Source organism: Coloeus monedula (genome assembly GCF_965178545.1).
Source record: "Coloeus monedula genome assembly, chromosome: 2".
In the NCBI taxonomy this organism is placed as follows: domain Eukaryota; kingdom Metazoa; phylum Chordata; class Aves; order Passeriformes; family Corvidae; genus Coloeus; species Coloeus monedula.
Genome location: NC_138782.1, coordinates 20812340 through 20831452, shown reverse-complemented (window position 1 = coordinate 20831452; position 19113 = coordinate 20812340). Strand labels below are relative to the sequence as shown.

The 19113-nt window shown below is 46.7% G+C and overlaps 1 protein-coding gene across 1 annotated transcript in view; it reads right to left on the bottom strand.

The window, feature by feature from the left end:
• SYNDIG1 (synapse differentiation inducing 1) overlaps positions 1 to 884 on the bottom strand; it is a gene marked incomplete at both ends in the record, with an annotated part of 37666 nt that extends 36782 nt beyond the window's left edge. Inside the window, one exon of the mRNA XM_082303064.1 lies at positions 405 to 884. Coding sequence (XP_082159190.1) covers positions 405 to 884 — 480 coding nt within the window. The remainder of the gene's footprint in view (positions 1 to 404) is intronic.
• Positions 885 to 19113: the final 18229 nt, after the last annotated feature.

The window sequence follows — 19113 nt, the reverse complement described above, 5'->3', positions numbered from 1 at the left end:
TTTAAAACATTCTGCTCAAGTAAGGTGAAGGCAAGAGATGATGTTGGCCTGCTGAGTAAGACAGGCTCCATGTGGGTAGGCAGATGCTCCCAGTCCCAGCCTTACACAGCATTTAAGCACGTGGTTCTTCGTCTGTTTCTGACCAGCCCCTTCAGAGGCAGAAGGGAAATGCTGATCTCCATTAGGGCCAGTGGGAATATTGCCACTGATATCCACAGATCTGGGACTTTACCCAACAAATAAAGATGAGTGATCATTCATTGTCCTACTTGGAGGAGAAAGGGATACAGCTGATCCGAAAAGCAGCTGATCCCCTGCCATTAAGCTCTAGGAGGCTGTACCCTTAATTTCAAACCTGCCCTCCTCCTCCCAGCCTTCCCCACATATCCCAAGTGACATCTGACCTCTAGTTCCTGGAAATCCTCCTCTTCCTCCACCTCATAGGAGAGGGTGTGGATCTTGATGTCGTCCGCAGAGAGGTCGATGAATTTGCTGTCAGGGTACTCCAGGCTGTCTTTGGTGGGCGAGCGCTCCTCGATGAAGGTCGTCTCACAGCACTCCGAGCCCAGGCTCTCGCCCCACGAGCGCAGCACGTTCTCGGAGTAGAGGATGATGTTGGGCCTGTAGTGAGACTCCACTGTCTGCTGCAGCATGTTGGGGTCCAGGAGCTGCTGCACGGGGTCACTCCTGCCGTTCTCTGGGCGTCTCGGAGAGGACAGGCTGCCTGCTCTGTGGCTCTGGTACTGAGGGGTGGGGTACACAGAGACCAGACCATCGCGGCTCTCTGCCACTAAGTTCCTTGTGTTAATTAAACCATTCCTTTTCCCAGCCTCAGTGATCTTACTGTGCATCAGCACGGTGTTCTGCTCGACCAACCCATCCATACTGGGAGGTGTCCGAGGCAGTGGGACCAAGTGGCCGTTACTTTGCTGTGCCTTAGAGTTCACGCTGGGTGAGTGGCTCCCATTTTCCTGATGAAGAAAGGAAACAGAAATGAAGGTGAAGAAAAAGGCAATTAATTGAGGGACTCCAGTTAGTTTGTTTTCCGTATCATCTCAACAGGAAACAGAGCCCCACATATGTGCACACTCTCACTTAGTTCTCCAAATACATCCCCACTCAGAGAGGCAAAAAAAGCCTGCCCCACATCCACGGGGTGTAGAGAAGCAGATGAGGTGAAATGTCTTGATAGTGATGGACCCTACCAGAGAATGGCTTTGCTGCCTGCTCCCAGCCTCCTACGGGTACACAACTGTCATCCTGGGGACAACGTCCCTTTCCTCCAAACTTCCTCATCAGGCTGCTCATTTTTCTCAGGTGTAGCCAAAGGAAAACGCCTTTTGAAATACTGATGCATTGGCTATAGCAACACTAAATTCAGGGGTTTGTTTCTGGGCAAGAGCATAGAAATTACAGACATGCTACTAGCTTCAAAGTTCTTCATACCAGATCCTCTAAGGCCAAATTATTAATGTAGGCTTACATGTCCCCATTGTGTTGTCTGGAAACCAAGAATGACATACACAAACACATAAATATATGTAATTGTTTTACTCAGTGCTTTCTCTTTAGTTCTCTTTTATGTCAGACAACCTCTAACAGAGCAATGTCCAGCAAAAGCCCAATGTTACTTCCTCTTAACTCCAGACTTCAAATACCGTCAGTCTCTCTTTTGGATGCAGGAGGTATTGAAACCACTGCTGAGAGCACCACCAATTAAGCAAGAAACTTGTTTCACATCCAAGAGAGCCTGACCCAGTGTGCTGATGTGTTTACATTCACAGCTCTTGGTTTAACATGCAAAAGCCCCAAGTAGTTCAGTGCTTCTCTAAAGTGAACCAGCAGGAAAGCTACAGAAGAGAAAATCCACTACAGTGAGATCCCATGGAAGTTACATGTGCAATCCAGATAGCAGGAGCATTCTGCTGGGCCTCCAGCTGCTTGACCACAAACCTTCCACTTCTACCTCCTGCTCCCAACAACCTCCCACCTCCCCCAAAGAAAGTAAATGAATCCCCACAGGCAGAAGATGAGAAACACTCATCAACTAAAGAGTAATTTCTCAGGCTTTGTTCACTTTTTCCTGAGCTGGCTTGGAAAATGCAGAACTCCTCCGATGTGTGACATCAGCCATCAACCCTGCTGAAGCCAGAGAGACTTCTCCCAAAAACCACAAACCCTCTTGCAAACACTCTTATCCCTGCCACCTGTCAAGCAAACTGAAGTGGTCAGGAGGAATATGCCACAGATGTGTAGCAGAAATTGGAGGAAGATTCACAAATCAAACAAGTGCCCTCCTAGAGAAATACATGAAGAGGTCAACAATTTGTCACTGCATCAATGGCTGGAAAACTTGGGTCAGGACTTGCAGCTCCCTGTGGTCACATCCTTCCAACAAAGTCTGGCTTAAGTAGCGCTCAGGAAAATGCCATTTTAGGGCAGTTTTATTGCATGCCTTAGAGCTGCATTGTTGCTCAGTCCTACCATGGATCTAAACATCTACATGGCAGGTGCTTACCTTCTGTGCATTTAAACCAGCCTGGTAAACCAATATTGCAGATTCTGAGTGACACTTTCCCCTTGGTAACGGGTGAAAAGTGGAAGAAAACATCCAAAATGAGGCAAGGACAAGACAGGGAGCATTCTTCTCTCACAGAGCTCCTCTGATAATAGGGATAATCCATTGCTCAGGACATCCTCCCTGGAGTCCCACACAGCAGTGCAGCCAGCATGCCTCAGGGAAGGTCAGCAGGGAGATGTGGATGGCAGCATGCAATCAAGGAAAATGGTTTAACCCTAGGTGCATTTTAATCTGTAGCTGGCTGCCTGCCTTACCAGAGCTTGACCCAATGTTCTTGGCCCTGCAAGAGTATTGCTCAATGGGAAGAGGCTGATGAGATTCACGCCTTTCTGGTATGATATATTAACAGGAAAAAAGGGGAGAAAGAAATAATTGCATTAGTATTACTCCCTGGAATGGAATCCCCCAGGCTGAAATGGAGGTGTGACAGAGAATGGCACCTGGTCACAAGTGATGCTTGGGGGCAAAAGGCAGCTGTGCTTCTGCAGGGGCTCAGAGCCTGTGTCCTGCCTGCAGGTACCCCTTGGACATGGATCCAGTCACTCCACTTTCACTAGGGGCTTTCATGGACATGGCCTGGGCCAGGCTCACATATCTGTGATTCACAGACAGTCCTAAAATTAAGAGTGCTCCAGTTTCCAGGTTCCCTGCAACCCAGAATCCCCGGATGGCAGTGGCAGGGCAGGTAACCTCTGACAGACCACCTGAGGAAACTGGAGGGTGCCTTCTCTGCAGAGAGCCAACATTCAAAGCAGAAAAAAGCTCTCATTGCCTATGACCACAGTGAGGTTTCAGAATGATGTTGACAGGAAAATGAAATCCATCAGAGCTCTTGAAATAAGAAAGCTTTTCAAAAGTCTGCTTCAAGATGCAGAGTTAATTTTAATTGGTTGGATTCAGGTTTCTTCTGTCTTTGCACGGTTTTAATTGTCCCACAAATCACTGACTGGTACTGAGGCCAACCAGAAATAATTCTGCATTTTCACACTTGAGACTGGAACCACAAGGAAAAGCCAAGTTCAAGTTATTAACAGATAGATACATCTAATCAATTTATCAACCTTCAATCTAATGTTTACCTTGGGGTTAGACATTTTTACCCCAGTCTACTATAAAAAGTGAGTCCATTAATTATTTTAACCTTCACTCTTTCCAATTTCTTGCATTCCCCCCTCCCCCTTTCTTATTCTAATAAGAAGCTGCAAGCAGTGCCAAGATCTTTAGTCTGCAATGCTGTGGTTTATTAAGCTATCACTCGTGTTACAGCAGAGCCCAGCTACAATGAGGAGCTGCAATGAGAGCTACGCTCTGCTGGGTGTTCTGCAGCCTCCTGCTACGATGACAGTGCCTGACAAACTAATTAAGCAGAGGGTGTGAGACAGAGAAATGCCAGCTGTAGGGAGGGCAAGGAGAGAACAGCTAAATGCTGTGCCCCAGCCTCCAGCAGACAAGGAGCAGAAGCCAGCTCTGTTACTGCTCACCGTCCCAAAACTCCTTCGCTCATCCTGGCAGGATGCTGTTTTCCTCCTCTCTCCATGGGACTTCACACAGCTTAAGGGTTCTTCAGCCTTCTGGAGACCCTTGCCAGGCACCCAAAGTCCTGTGTGAATGAGCAGTTGGGAAACTCCGAATTCAAAAGCCCTGAATTCTGAACAAGCCATACAGTTGAAACATTGGGCTATGGCTGAAAAGCCCCGACCGTGTCCTCACAGCAGAGCAGAAGGACACTCATCCACACAGACAAAGCATCACCAGCCCAGCAGACTGGTTTATTGGCAAGAACACTTGGAGATGAAGGCAAGTGAGGCTGAAGGCAGAGTCCCCATCTGCTGTCAAAGCCTAAGGCTTTGCAGATCTGGCAGGTCATCAGCCAGGAAAAATGGCTCAAAAACTCGTGTACTTCTGCATGGGGGTACTAGATACCAGCAGAAATCTCTTCCCCATTAATACAGTCAAGCAGAGGAAAAAGCTGCCCAGGGAGGTTTTGCAGTCTCCATCCTTGCAGGTTTTGAAGACCCAACTGAATGAAGTTCTGAGGAATGTGGTGTGATCCCACAGTTGACCTTTCTTGGAGCATGAAATAGAACTGGAGACCTCCTAAGATTCCTTCATCTTGATTATCCTATGATTCTAATCCTCTGATCCTTACTGATTCCCACCTGTCTCCCATGCTCCCCAAAAGACAGGTACTGCTCCGAAATCCCTCAGCCAACCACTCAGTCATTCTGAATCACCAGAATGGCAAGAAGGGACAATAGTGACCCTTTGTGCCACCAGCACACTGATTCAACCTCAGGATTATCAGACTGGCCCTGGGTTTGACGCTGGTTTCCCCTCTGCCAGCACTGAGAAAGCAGAGGGGAGAAAGATCTCTTGAAGAGCAGTCAAGCCCTCCATCAAGAAAGGAAGTTGCAGATTTCCTGGCATGAGCTTTCAGGTAAGAGGGAGTTTCTAAAGGACAATGCAATAGGCTTCAGCACGGTTTGAGGTACCCCAGACATTTAGAAACTGCAACACCTAATACAGACCTTTTGCATGAGAGAAATCACAGGCAATGTATGAATCTGGAATGCTGATTACAAAGTGAAACATTCAGCAAAATGAAGGAAAAAAACCCTTTCCCGCTTTGTGTTTTTCTTCTTTGATTTAGCTGGGCTTATTAAAGTAGGTTTTGTTTTAAGGGAATGCTGTATTTCAGCAGCTGAAATTCCTTTTGCCCTATTAAGTAAACTACAGGGAGTTTCATAAGGCAGTGCAACTAACTCGCACTGGGAAAATTAGGAATGCATGCATTAGTGATAGCTAAATGTTTCAGTGCTAACAGTGGAATTAAAAAGACCTTCATGCTATTTTAGTATTGCCAATATGCAGCAAATCCACTGTGAGATGTGATCTGTCCTCCTAAAAACAGGGAACTTGGAGTATGCTGAAATGCCCAAGGTCATGTCAAGACAAAGCTGGAAATAAAATCCAGGTCTCCTGATTGCCTGTGCAGAGATATATGTTAAAACAATTACCATCTGCATATCTGCCTGAATAAGTGATTGCTTAATTCAGTATCTGAACCAAAGAACAGAGTGGGGAAGAAAGGAGGAATTACCTTGCGTTGACCTAAAACATAATAATGTTATTCCTGCAACAAAGTATTTCCTTTTGAGCAGATGGAAGCACTTTGCCTGAGCTAAAATGAAATGTTATGTTTCATTTATTTATTTTTAATTGAACAAGCTGGCTTTAATTCACTCTGCCTCAAGTTGCCTCCAAGAAAAAAAAAAAAGACACATTCAGACTTTTGTAGCAATCCTCCTTCACGACTTAAATTTTTCAGCCTTAATTCTTAGTGGGGTTCAGTCTGAACTCACAACTTTTTTCATTCACTGCACTTTTCAGATAATAAATAACTGGCCTGACGTACAGCATCTTACTGTGGTGTAAATAACCCTGGCTGTTGTGGAAGGCACCAGTGTAAAAGCACCTTGACACCTGTACCACTTCTGGCAATTACTCTGCAGAGTGAAAGCAGTCAGGAAGTCTGACTCTGTTTTTTCTGCTGTGTTTTCCAGAGGCTCCCCAGTACAGCAGACCAGGACCATCACAGAACCCCAAATGTATCCAGCATCACCTGTGAGCTCCCCACATCCATTTCAAACTGGGGAGATTGAGGCATTGAGGAGCGATTCTTACTTTAAGAGCTTCCAAAAGAACCCTGAGAGTCTCCCCCAGGAAGAGCAACATCATCAAGCCCTCTTGGTCTGCCTGCTGGCTGAATCCTGTGCCTCCCCTTGGACCTAAAATCCCTGTTTAACTATGTTTGTGACCAGGCTGGCCCACAGACAGGAACACCCAAATGCGGATCCAGGAGTGGCCCTATCAACTCCAGTCTCATTCCTGATGGGCAGCCAAGCCCCCAGAGAGCCCAGTTCTCACACACAGCCTCCTCATCTGGCTCTGCTTGCTTTCCCACACTGCATGCAGGAAGCAAAGCCTCACACTTGCTCTGCATGTAAACCCCCAGTGCTGTGCTCCAGGCTGGACCTGAGGTATTCCTGAAGCACAAATGGAAAACAAAGAGATGCCAGAACAGGAAGACAGCCTGGTGGTGCAAACTTGGTGCAAAATGGAAGTTTCTGTACCTCCTACCCCAAGCGAAGCACCCCAGGGCTGTAAGTCACTTTGCCAAAAGAACACTGTAACATTAACAGAGTCAGTTCATCTGGGCAAGGATGATTAGAACAAACAGCCGCTTCTGGGGCCATAAAATCATCTGTGCTCCATAAGACTCTAGAAAAATTGCAGAGCCAGGAATACACTGTGGGACAAAAGCTTTACAGAGTAAGCGGTTTAGCCATGGTGAGAGTGGTAGCTGGAGGCAGACACAGCAGGCAGGGAAAAATGAAGCAGTAGCATCAGTGGGGCATAGCTTGACCTCTACAGACCTTTCTTAACCCTTCACTCACCCCTCCCTGCAGGAACAAGAATGGAAAAGAATAGTGCTAATGCCCATTAGACTCAGGGCATTGTCTGAACATGAAGAAAAATCCTATCCCCTCTTTCCTCTGGGAGGAGAAGGAATATAGGACCTCAGGGATTTCTATATGGGAGAGGCTTCACAGGCTTTGGGCTGGCAGCACATCCACAACACAACCTTGCCTCCATGATCTTGTGAGCCACATGCAGCTGGAAGAAGGGAGATTGTTCTGTTGCAAAGAGCACAAGGATAGGAGCTGTAAGCTGGGTGGGTGACATGGGGACACCACCCGCTGGGAGAGTCACTGCAGGTGGGAGATGCCCTGAAGCAGCACACTGAGCACAGCTGTCCTGCAGGACCTGACACCAGGCTGGATGCTTTTCCTGGGACCCTTTTCAAGAAGCTGAACTATTTGATTATGCCCCATTCTGGAAGTTTTCAGGTTGGATGGGCCCTGAGCAACCGGAGCTAGTGGAATGCATCCCTGTCCATGGCAGCGGGTTTGGAACTACCTGATCTTAATGTCCCGTCAAGCCCAAACCATTCTATGATTCTGTTCTTTTGCAAGCACCATTTCAGAGTTCTTTGTTCTCCCTGGGGATTTTTGAGGTGTCTGAGCACTCAACCAAAGCACACAAACCCCATCAAACCTCTGCTAGAATTATGCCAACTTGGTGTGAAGCATCAGTTCATTCTTCTCGCGCCTCAGTGAAGCCTCGAAGCGTAAGGACAGAAATACAGCACGGATTTGGTAAATGAGGGAACTGTGCACATTCAGGTTTTATAGAGACACACATACAAATGCTCATCCCTAGGGATGCCAGGTGTAAAACTGGCACTGCTAAAGGCATGCATGAACTCACACCACTCATGCACTGCACCACCGCTTCAAAACGCAGTCTTTGCTTGTGCAGTGAAAACAACCAGTTTGTCATTCTTCTGATGTTGTAGCACCAAATTTAAACCACAGAATCTTTTGATTCTTAGGTGCTACAGGTTATACCAGCTCCATGTGAATCCTCAGGGTCACAGGCATCTACATCTGTAGAGAAGCATTTTGCTGTGATCCCATGACTCAAAGTAGTTTCCAGCTTTTGCCCCAGAAAGGGTACTCAGAAACAATTGACATGATAGCTGGAGGATGTGTATTCAGACACTTACACACAGCCACTATTCATGCTTGTCAAAGCAAAGCCTATGAGCACGCAGAGTATTTTTCTCCTGTGCGCACCTCTGCAGTTATTTTCCTTTTTTTTCCCCCCCAATTGCACCATACAAACAATAACCTGTAAAAATTCGAGTCTTCAAAGTGAAGATGACAAAATTTGGACTCTTAAAAACCACACACGTAATCTGCAATCTTAATAACCACACAGGCAGTATTAAAAAACTCTCCTGGAAGCATTTACAGCTGTCTGCAGATATGAATTTGCAGTAGAAAGAAAGACAAAAAAACCTTATCCAACCATGTTGCTCATTTTCTCTAATACTCTCCTCAGAAGCAAAAGCATTTTAAATCCTGAGAGCATCCTTCCTCAAGTTAAATGTGTTGTGGTGGTGCCTGTGTATCCCAGTACTGCATTACATCTGCATTTGTATAAGGAAGATCCCTCCTCTGTGTGTGAGATTTATTCCAGAGTGTGTGGCACCAGTGCTGTGAGACATCTGCCTGCCCACTTAATGAGAGGAGACTTCATTTAATTCCCGCAAATGAATTTATCCTACACACATCCTGGCATGACCTGTAGTTACCAGAACTGCCAATAAAATGTCACCTTGTCCAGTAAAATCAGTCTTTGTCTTAGGAGTGAGGTAATTTGAAATTAATACAGACCATCTACATGCAGCTACTTTAAAGATGACAGTTAATTAACCATAACTAAGACTAAGTAATTTAAATACATGAATGTAGAAAAGTGTATTCTCTGTTCTGACTGCCTTTTAGAATACACAAAAATCCCCCTCTATGTGCCAATTAATGCATCATCTTGAGTTTAACACCATCAAAGCATCTTTTAATTGTTGCTAATGCTCTGTTTACACCCCATTAATGTCTAATTAATTTCAATTTGAATATTTAATCTATCTGGAAAGTTTAGATTTTTTTTTGCTTCTTTCTGTTTCATTACACATGGAGGCTACCGCCTCCCTCCAGTGATTTTGAAGGCACAGTTCAACAGATTGCTCTCTGGAGCAACTCCTGCCACCCCTGCTCCATGCTCTATCCGAGGGGGTTTAAACCCCACCACCACCGCCACTCCCACACAGACCCTTGCACCTCTCCCCCTACAGCACACTCCTGACCAGGGAGTGCTACCGATCCTCTTCCAGGAAGGCTTGTACTCCTGGAGTGTCAATTCCAGAAGGGTCTCACTGCATTGCCAGCCTCTTCCTACTGAAGAACTGACCCCTTGCGGGATGCTTTAGTGACACCCGGATACCCCACCCAGAAGGACGTGGCAGGTATGGGGACTGACCCAATGTCACCCCTCTGCCACTGACAGCAGGGACCACTGCTGTCTCCTTGCCTCAACCATCCCTTTGTCCAACTTAGCTCTCACTGCTCTCACACTAGAGGATAGGAAGGAAAAGAAATTCAGTCCGGCGCCTCTCCGGAGCAGGACAGCGAGGGGAATGGGTATCTGCGGCTGCCAGGAGCTCAGCATCTCCTCCGCCTGCCCCCGGCTCGGGCTCTGCCCCCACATACCCCTGCACAACCCCTCTTCCCCTTCCCTGGGCTGGCAGGGCGGACGGGAGCTGGGAGGAAAGCTGCTCTGCCACAGTGCGCTAAATGGGATTCCTCATGGGGAAGAGGAGGGAAGGGAAAAACAGAACCCCGCGCGCACTTTCCCTTCCGATGCTCCCAATCTCGCCACGGCACTGGAAAAGCCTCTTCTCCCCCCAGACCCCGCAGGGCAAGACCGGGCATGGTAATTTGGGCTCTCCGCAGGGCATCGGGGAAGCCCCTCTGCGGGCGGCCCCGCTCAGCCCCCGCGCTTCCCTGCGCTCCCCCCGGAGCCCCTCCGCCGCGGCGGCTGCGGGAGCCGCGGTGCCCCCGCCTCCGCTCCGTGCTCGGGAGGATGCGGCGGAGCGGGTATTTGGTGCATCGCTGCCCGGAGGGGATGGGACAGGGTGGGCTGGGGGGTCACTCACCTCCCTGCAAGGTGACCCGCGGCGCGGTGCTCCCGCTGGCGCGGCCGGAGGGGCGGCTCAGCGCCCGGGCGCTCCGCCCGGCAGCATCCCCGCGGCGGGGGCGGCGGCGGGGACCGGGCCCGGGGCTGCACAGCGCGAGCGGCGACGGGGCTGCGCTCCTGCACCGCCTCGGCGGCACTGTGGGCTCGGGAGGAGGAGGAGGAAAAAGATGAGGGAGGGAGGGGGAGAGAGAGAGAGAGAGGCAGGCGGAGGGAGAGAGGCAGGAGAACGAGCCCTGCGCGGCAGCGCGGCCAACTTTCCTTCTGCGGCGCAGCAGGAACAGCCTCCCGTCCCTCGGTGTGTAACCCCCGCCCCGGGTGAGTATGGCAAAACCCTCCCCTCTCTGACCCCCCTCTCCTCCTTCTCCTCCTCTCTAGGCCTTCCTCCCAGCCAAGTCTCCTCTGTTCCCCCCGCACACCGGAGCTCAGCGAACCTCCGCGGGCACCGCTTCTCTCGCCCCAGCCCGGCTGCCCCACACCCTGCCCTCCCCCGGGACTGCTCCCCCGGCCACAAGGGACTGCCAGCACGGAGCCGGGCACAGCTCCCCAGGGCGATGGGGAAGCTCCGGCAGGTCTGCAGAACTTTAATTGTTCGTGTGGTTTATTTTTCAGCGTAATGACGAGCACACTGGGCTGCATCCCACGGCATTGAGGGGTGTTCCCTGCTTTCCTAATAATCCTGTGTAATAGGGGTAAGCAGTGTTCATTCACTCCTCTTTCCATTCCCAACAGGCCTGCTAGCCAAGTCATTTGCCTAAAAGCGTCTCTGTCACCACTTCTTTCTAGATGCTTCAGCATCCACGGCTCAAAATGCTGTTGGGAAATCACATGTCCCGTTTAGATCACCGCTTTCCTTTGCCTTTACAGGGAGAGAGACACGAGGACGTAAAGCCCTGGTGCATTTTTGTTGCCTCCACCTCTCTGGGTTAAGGCTTTTTTTCCTCTCGCTGCTTGCTTATCATTTGTTATTCATACTCCCAAAATAAGCCGTGCCAAAATCTTTGCTTAAGGAGAACGTTCAAGATTTAAAACACACATTAACTAACTTGAGCCCATATTAGGGTTTTTCTCCAGCCCTGTTTTCTGCTCTTCCACAACATTTTATTTGCCTTCCAAACTCACTTTGTTTTAGTATATCCTAGTGGTATTCACAGAACATTTTTGTCTCCTTCTCAATATCTGGTCCATCGTTAATTCCTGAGTTGATCTGGACTGCAGGGAGGCTTTGTATCTTAGAGAAAAGAGTTTCTTCCTTAATGTAATAGGCACTGGGAGACAATTCATACATAATTAGCAGAAAGAAATAACCCCAAATTATGATCACCCTGACTCTCCAGAGTGTTTTTCACCTATACTTTCTTGAGAACAGCAGTCTCTAACTCATATTCATTATGCCTTTACCAAGTAACACTTTCTAGGTCTTTCCATTCTGCTTGTGCAGGGACTTAACTTTAGGGGGGTTGGCTTGCAACAAAAGCTGTTTCAGCTCCTACAGTGCAAATTCATCAATCATCACTGCTACCGATTGGAGGCACCAGCTAGTTTGGATGGATGGTGAATTCTGGCTGAAATACAGGTTTTTAGTGACCAAATGTATTTGCGAAATAGGGGGAAATCCAAAAAGATTTGTTAGGATATTTTTTTTAAAGAAAAAAAATTCATTTATACAGAATGGACTGGGGAAGGGATTTCTGAATCATCAAGTCAAATTTTCTTGCTCCCAGGCAGTTTTGTTTCCTTCTGACACTTCCAAAATGTGCTTTTTTCCATGATACTATCAAAATGAGGTTCAGTGACACCAGGGAAGTAAGAATTTTCTCTAACACTCTACCATTCTCCCCACACCAAACTAAGCACATCTTTCCTTCAGTCTGGGAAGACCACGGGACCCTGTGCCCATGAGGAAATCAGGAGCCATTTGGTTTGCTTGAATTTTGCAGCAGAACCAAGAAAATCTAAGTAGAGGAGCAATCACAAACCAACAATGACAGGGGTTGTAACCACTGCTACAGACCAGGGCATATTTTGCTGGTTTTTGTAATCAGCCTCTTCTCTTGCCCAAAACCACCAAAGAATCTACCAATACTCTAATTAACTCATAATTAACTAGTGTTAATTATGCCACTTCCTTATTGCACTACATTTGCCATAAATTGTCCTGTTGCTTTTGCTGGGAAGCCGATGACTGTGCCTGATTTGATTTTGATATTTGCGGCTCACTGGTACCCTGCTGATTTTTGAAGAAAGTTCTTCAAATAGCAATAGAAAGGGGCTTGTGGTGAGGCAGGTGAGCTGCAGCAGGCTCCTTTGTGATTTGGTGGTTTCTCTTCAGGTGCAGCAGCATCACTGTCAGTCCTCTTCAATACCAGGTTGTGCAATGCATCCTTGATGCATGGGGCCAGCACATTTCACAGTGTCTTGTGGGAAGAAATTGGGGGATTCATGCTATGTGTCTAGCAGTGGTAACTAACCCTTTCTTTTTGTTTCTAAAGGTGCTTTCCTCCACAGCTGATGGAGATGCACCTCAGCAGGAAAGCTTCTGTGCAAACGGAAGCACAAAGCGCGGCACTGACGGGGAGCAGCACGAAATGATATTTGAAAGGGGCAAAGCTGGGGAGGAAGAAAAGTCCCCCTCCCTTGGGTCTGATGGCTGTTGGAGCAGGGCAGCCCATGATGGCTTGGGAGCCTCCAAGGTCCTTCAGTTTCTGTCTGTGAGGAGTTAGGGATTTGGGAGCCACCAAGGCAGGATGTAAAAAGGAAATGCCACCTGGCAGCAGAAATGACCAGAGATGTACAACAGCTCTTCTTACAAAATGGAGGTTTGCAGGAGTCAAGGAAGGGATGAGACTTTGCAGGCACATGTCACTATAGCTTCAGGGAAATCACTTCACCACGAATCGCTCTGACCAGGGCTGTCACAGGGCTGATGCTGACCCAGCAATTGGCCACTGCCTTCAGTGGAAGCACCCGAAGGAAAAGCACCTGGATGGGGAGTCACACAGTCCTGATCTTTGCTCCCCCGGGTGCTCTGCACCACCTCAGCAGTCCGTCTGGGAGAGTCCTTGGAGACAGAACTGCTCTGAAAGCCTCAGGGCCAAACCATGTGGGAACCATTGCAATGTGAGAGCAGGAGAGTCCTGGTCTGGAAGCCACACATCCAATGCTGCACGAACAGAGCTTTGTGGTAGCCAGGAGGATTACAGGAGAATCTTTAGCTGGTACATCTGCTGATGTGCTGAAATGCTTGTGGGAGTGTCACGTTACGCTGCGGTCCTCAGCTGTCCAAAGTCAGAATCTAGGATATGATGCATGCTCAGGACACCACGAGTAAGCAAATGGAAATACAGTGCCTTGCAAGTGCATTCCTGGTCTGTAGGAAGAGCAGCAGCACCACCTATCACCGCAGAGGGAAAGAGAGAGGATAGACAAAGTGCTACTCCTCCTGCCTGTTCTCGGTACAAGACTGGAGCCTAGATTTTCTAGATCACCACAGAGAAACCTCCTTTTTCTAGCAGAAGAACCCACCCAGTTTAAATCTTTCACTGCATTCCTTCTGCTAAACCTTCCTGTGGTGCAAAGCCAGCAGAAGGAGGTGGGAGGGATGGAAAGGTGAAGGTTTTAGAGGAGAAGGGCTGAGAGCTGGTATTTACAGTGATAATGAACCAGAATAAAAATAATAACCTTCAGGTCTACAATACCCAAAGAATTGTTCATCACTCAGAGGGCACAACTAGGCCCAAGGACCCTGTGCTCCACGTTGTGCAGGGCTTTTGTCTTGTGGGTTCTGTCAGTCAAAAATCCTGGCACCAGAATTATTGGTATGGTATGAACCATATGTACCTTGATTATAATTCAGAGTGATGGAACAGAGCAATCAGGAAATAGCCCAAAATCTGTAATTTCTTCTTGCCAAAGGCAAAATGAATCTTTCCATGTAATTGGATCCAACCCCAAAGGCATAGCCAGGAGTGCTTTTAACTTTCCGAGAAAGAAAAATTGGTTAACTGGAGTGGCTGAGCTGTGTGGGTGCTGAAGTTTGTGTTGATTTGTTTGCTGGTGGTTCTGAAACCAGAATAAAAATGAGAGTTTGGATTAAGCCAAGCTGAGCACGTTTTTTTCTCATTCTGTATTCACAGCAAATCGACAACCAAAAGATACAATTTTTTGGCTGAGTGAATGATGTAGCTTAGCTCAAGATCAAATGTTTCATTGCTCTGAACTCTTCTTTATAAACTGGATATGCATACTTACTTGCAACAGAGGGAAAATCTAAGCACAATCACTGCCTAATTAAGCCAGGAGTGGCTGCTAGATATTATCTGCCAGGAGGATGAAAGAGGTCTTTGCATCTGGTGCTAAATTAATTTGGAGGGACCTGTTAGGAAAAGTGGGACAGGACTAACATTTTATAGATTCCAGTCTCCAGAAGGGGTTGTCTGTATCTCCTTTGCCTTAGACAAGTTGCTTGAATTCAGCCAAAGTGGCCCCGTTTCTCATATGTCCAGGAGCTGAGAGACTCAGAGGCTCAGAAAAAACCTGCACTGCTTTTATTTTGCCATCTGTGCCTTGCCTCACTGCATACAGCTCTTGTGTTTGAACTTTTGGGGATTCTTCCAGGAAGCCTTACAGCAAGTTCTGGCACCAGTGCTTTCCTGTCCAAAAGGTGGCTTCTTGACCACTATGGGCACCTCCAAGGGAGAGGGAACTGTGTCATTTTTGTGCTGCCTTGCACTGGCCTTTGGAGGTAGAAGGAAAGGCACAGGTTAGTGCTAATTGAGATGTGGCCATCTGTCAGACAGAAAACATGCCAAGGCCACCTTGTGACTTTTTTATACAGGACAGAACCAGCCACTGGTGAAGTATTTAGGTGCTACAGACCTTGAATGGAGTCCAACAAATATCTGAGATGATAAAGGTTCCTCTTGGATGTGATTAAGGATCTCCTGAGTTATCTAGCACCTCACCTTAAGTGCCTTTTCATCCACTGTGAAACTGCTTTGTTGAAATCAGACACTTCTCTGGAGCTGAGTGCCACGAAATTCGACCCATTATGGATTGCTCAGGCACCCAGGATGTAGGGACCTGTATATAAGCATGGTCCTTTCTCCAAAAATCTGGTACTTCAGGTAACCAGGACAGTAAAAGCGGGGGTTGGAGGCACCTAGTCCTGTAGGGGATCTCAGACCTGAATTTATATCTGGGCATGCTAATGGGTTAAATTAATTGCTGATAGATAAATTAAATTGATTGCAGATTGTCCCATTGAGCTGGTTCACTCCCTTAAAGATTTTTGGGGCACGTGAAGAAGCCCTGGATCATCCAGGCAGTGTCAAAGGACTCAACACAAGTCATCTGGGGGAGATACAACTCTTGGGAGCAGTGTCTGGAAGCAGGAGGATGCTGAGCTGAGCCTTCTGTGTCTGATTCCCACCTTGGCAATTATGATTTAAGGAGAATGCCAAGCTCTTTTCTTGCTGCCTGCAGCCTACACAGTGTGGGTGAAGCCCCATAGCTTAGAAGCCTCAACAGCAGCTGTGCACAAAGGACATGATGGGTTCCAAATTCTCCATCATCCTTCAGATTTAAACGAGCCAGTGCCTGTCCTGTAACATTAGAAAAATGCTTTGGTATTGGCAAAACCAAAAGAAAATGCCTTTTTCTTTCTGCACTAACAGGCTGTGAAAATAAAGAGGAGTTCAGATTTCCAGTTCCAGTCTCCTGCTGCACCTCCCATGCTAAGGACACAAACCTACTGCTCCTCAGGATGCCTGACAAGAGCCTGAAGACCTGTTAAGGCATGGAGGCACTGACAGGACCTGCCCTCAGTGTTGTCTGCCCAGACAGACCATGGAAAATGGCTGGACACGACAGGAGAAGGTCCTGAACATGAGAGAGAGCAAGAGTGAGAAGCTGGTGAAAATTGGAGATAGCTCCATGAGGAACAATCAGATTTCCCTGGTGGGGAGGAGAAAGCTACTGATATGAAAACTTGTGGAAGGGCAAAGGTGAGGAGACAGGTGAGAAGGATAGGACATGGTGGTTTGTAAGCAGTGTAGCTGAGGAGAAATGGCTCAAATACTGCACAACATTGCACTAGATCCACTAAAAGAATTAATCCATCTGGCTGAAAAATACCTAGCTGCCAGGAACCCTCATTGAATTAACTGATTGAATTGCAGAGGGGAACATAAATTTATCTTTCTTATTAATTTCCCTTTGCTTACCTGTCTTTTATATATGATGAGTGAGGGTTCTTTTCACATGGAGTAGCTGTTAAAGAGAGAGGACAGGTTTTGCCCCAAGCAGATGTCCTAACAAATAACCCTAGAGGTACTCTGGAGATTCTCTGCATGTCCTGTGTGATGCAGAAAGCCTAGGAGCTTGTGTTCCTAGTGCCTTAGCTCCCAAGATGGCATCCTGCTCTGACTATGGAGATGTTTTGAGGCAGGCATGCTCCACTTGTCATAACTTAGCCAGAACTTCCAGGCTCAGAGCACCGGGATATGTACAGGAAAGTTCCTCAGAAGCCTCAAAGACCCCTATGATTCCAGGGGGAAAAAAGGCATGATCTTGGTAAAAAAAGCAGATTCTTGTCTCTTGCCTTCCTGTTCATGGGAAGAGGTCTGGATCCCAAACTCCTTTTCCTTTTCACCTTACTCATCAGTGTCCCAAAAAACCAGACCTCTTTTTCCTTACGACAATGAGGGGATCACCTACAGCTTGTTCTCTGCTGGTCTCTTTGCATATTACAATATATATTTGTGTATATATAGCATAATTTTGAGATCCCTTCTCAGAAAGGAGATCTATAGTGGAAAAGGAAGATATTTTCCATGTAAAGACAATGTTAAAGGTAGACAGGGACATGTCGGGGCTCTGGTGTTCAAGAAAAGTCTCCCAGCTGAAATCAGCGAAGAGTTGTACTTCCAAATTAATTGCATGCTTCTGTCCTTAGCATCTGGGCATGGAATCAAAACTGATGAGCCAACAAAGCAGCACTGAGCTGCTCCTTCGAGCAGTCACCATCAATAACGAGAAATACTAGGAGAAGTACTCTTTGAAATTCAAATCACAGGGAGCATCATTTAAAAGGGAACTCAGGAGGAGCAGAAATACCATGCACCATACATTAATTGTCATGCATGTGACAAAATCTTCAGCGTTGCTGTTACTTAGCAGCATTAAATTTATTCCCAGGTTATTAATACCATACCAGGGATGAAGTAATTAAACTGGCAGCCCATTTCCTCCGAACTGGAGGCCAGGCCTTCAGCTGGTGTAAATCAGAACAGCTACACTGCAGTGACTTGGTTTTACAACCAGTTGGGAAACAGAGCCATTTATTCTAAAAAGGGAGAGCTGAAAAAGAACCCTTCATCACTTCATGTTGTCCCTTCTCCCCCAGAGTGAGGGTAAGCAAGCAGGGCTAAAGTCACTGCTCACCTGGAACCGCTCCCAGAGCACACTGCAAACAATCTGCTCCCAGCAGATTTAACAGATTAAATTTGGAAGGTTAAATATTTAGTAACATGCTAGTGATTTCTTCCAAATGGATACACCCTGTATGCTATTCCTTTTATACCCAAACCTACCAGAAATACTCACAGATCTGTTTTGACAGAAATTAATTGGGTAGGAAAAGAGTTGATTTAGAGTTCATCACCCTTTCCTCCCCTTTCAAGCCCTCCAGCTTTTTGCCTTCCTGGCCACGTTTGGATACATTCCTTCAGTCTGACCCAAGTTCTTAAGCTTCTGTGGCATCCCAAACTGCCAGAGGTACTAGACATACATCATCTTATTGTGTGGTTGCAAAAAATGTGTGCATGTTCTACAGCCATCTCTTCCAGATGAACTTTTTTTGCTTTTTTTTTTTTCTTCTTCTTTTTTTTTTTTTTTCATTTCTTAGGTAGAGTTTTATACCCTTCTTTAGTCAAGGCTGAGTTTTGCAGGCACCATCTGGCCCTGAATTTAAAATGGCAAATTTTTCCAGTAAAATTGCTTTTCAGCAGAAATTCTTTGAGGTTTTGGGGGGGGGGGGGGTTGTGGTTTTGTTCTCTCTTTGTTTTCAGCAGGTGTTTGCTCTCATTGAGAACTTTGGCTTCCAAAATGAAAATTTAACCTTTCTCCTCAATGTTTAGGTGTTGCAACTCCTCACTTTTTCATTTATGGAAAGCTGCAGTGTATAAGGGCATATATTGTTTTGGGGCATATTTTTGGAAGAAATATCACAACTTCTGATTAAGAACCCCTCCATATTTCACAGCTCTTTCCACATTCCACATGGAGCTATCCAGTTAAAGATACTTCGGATGAATAACCCAATACTTTTGAAGTCCAAAGATCTGTATTTTTGGTACTAGATCATTGCCAATCTTCTTCTTTCTTCTCCTACTGACAAAATGACACTATGTTACACCAGTTTTTATTGGTGTCTTGGAAATTTTTCTTTGCTTGGTTAGTACAGATTCTCTCTTTCACAATACCTTGTCTCCATTTTAAATGCCTCTTACCTGCAAGCAATTAGTCTGCCAGCTTTATTCACCTCTTGTAATCTACCTATTCTATAAATTACTGGAATCACTGGGACAGAAACCCTCCTCTTTCTTACATTTCTGTGTAACGCTTACAGGGGAGGCAGAGAGAATCTAAGCTTTGGGATTTACAGCAGTCACTGCTTCATAATTAATGAATGATAATGATACTGAAAAGGTGGCTTTCCCCTCTTTTTTCAGTCCAAAAATCTCCTTTCCTCCAGGGAAATGCAGCACAGGGTCCCATAGGGAAATTTTCTCCTGATCACCAAGAGGAAAACTTAGAGCAAATTATGCTGAGCATATAAAATGCAGAAATGAGTCCAGGCTGCTTAAGACAGT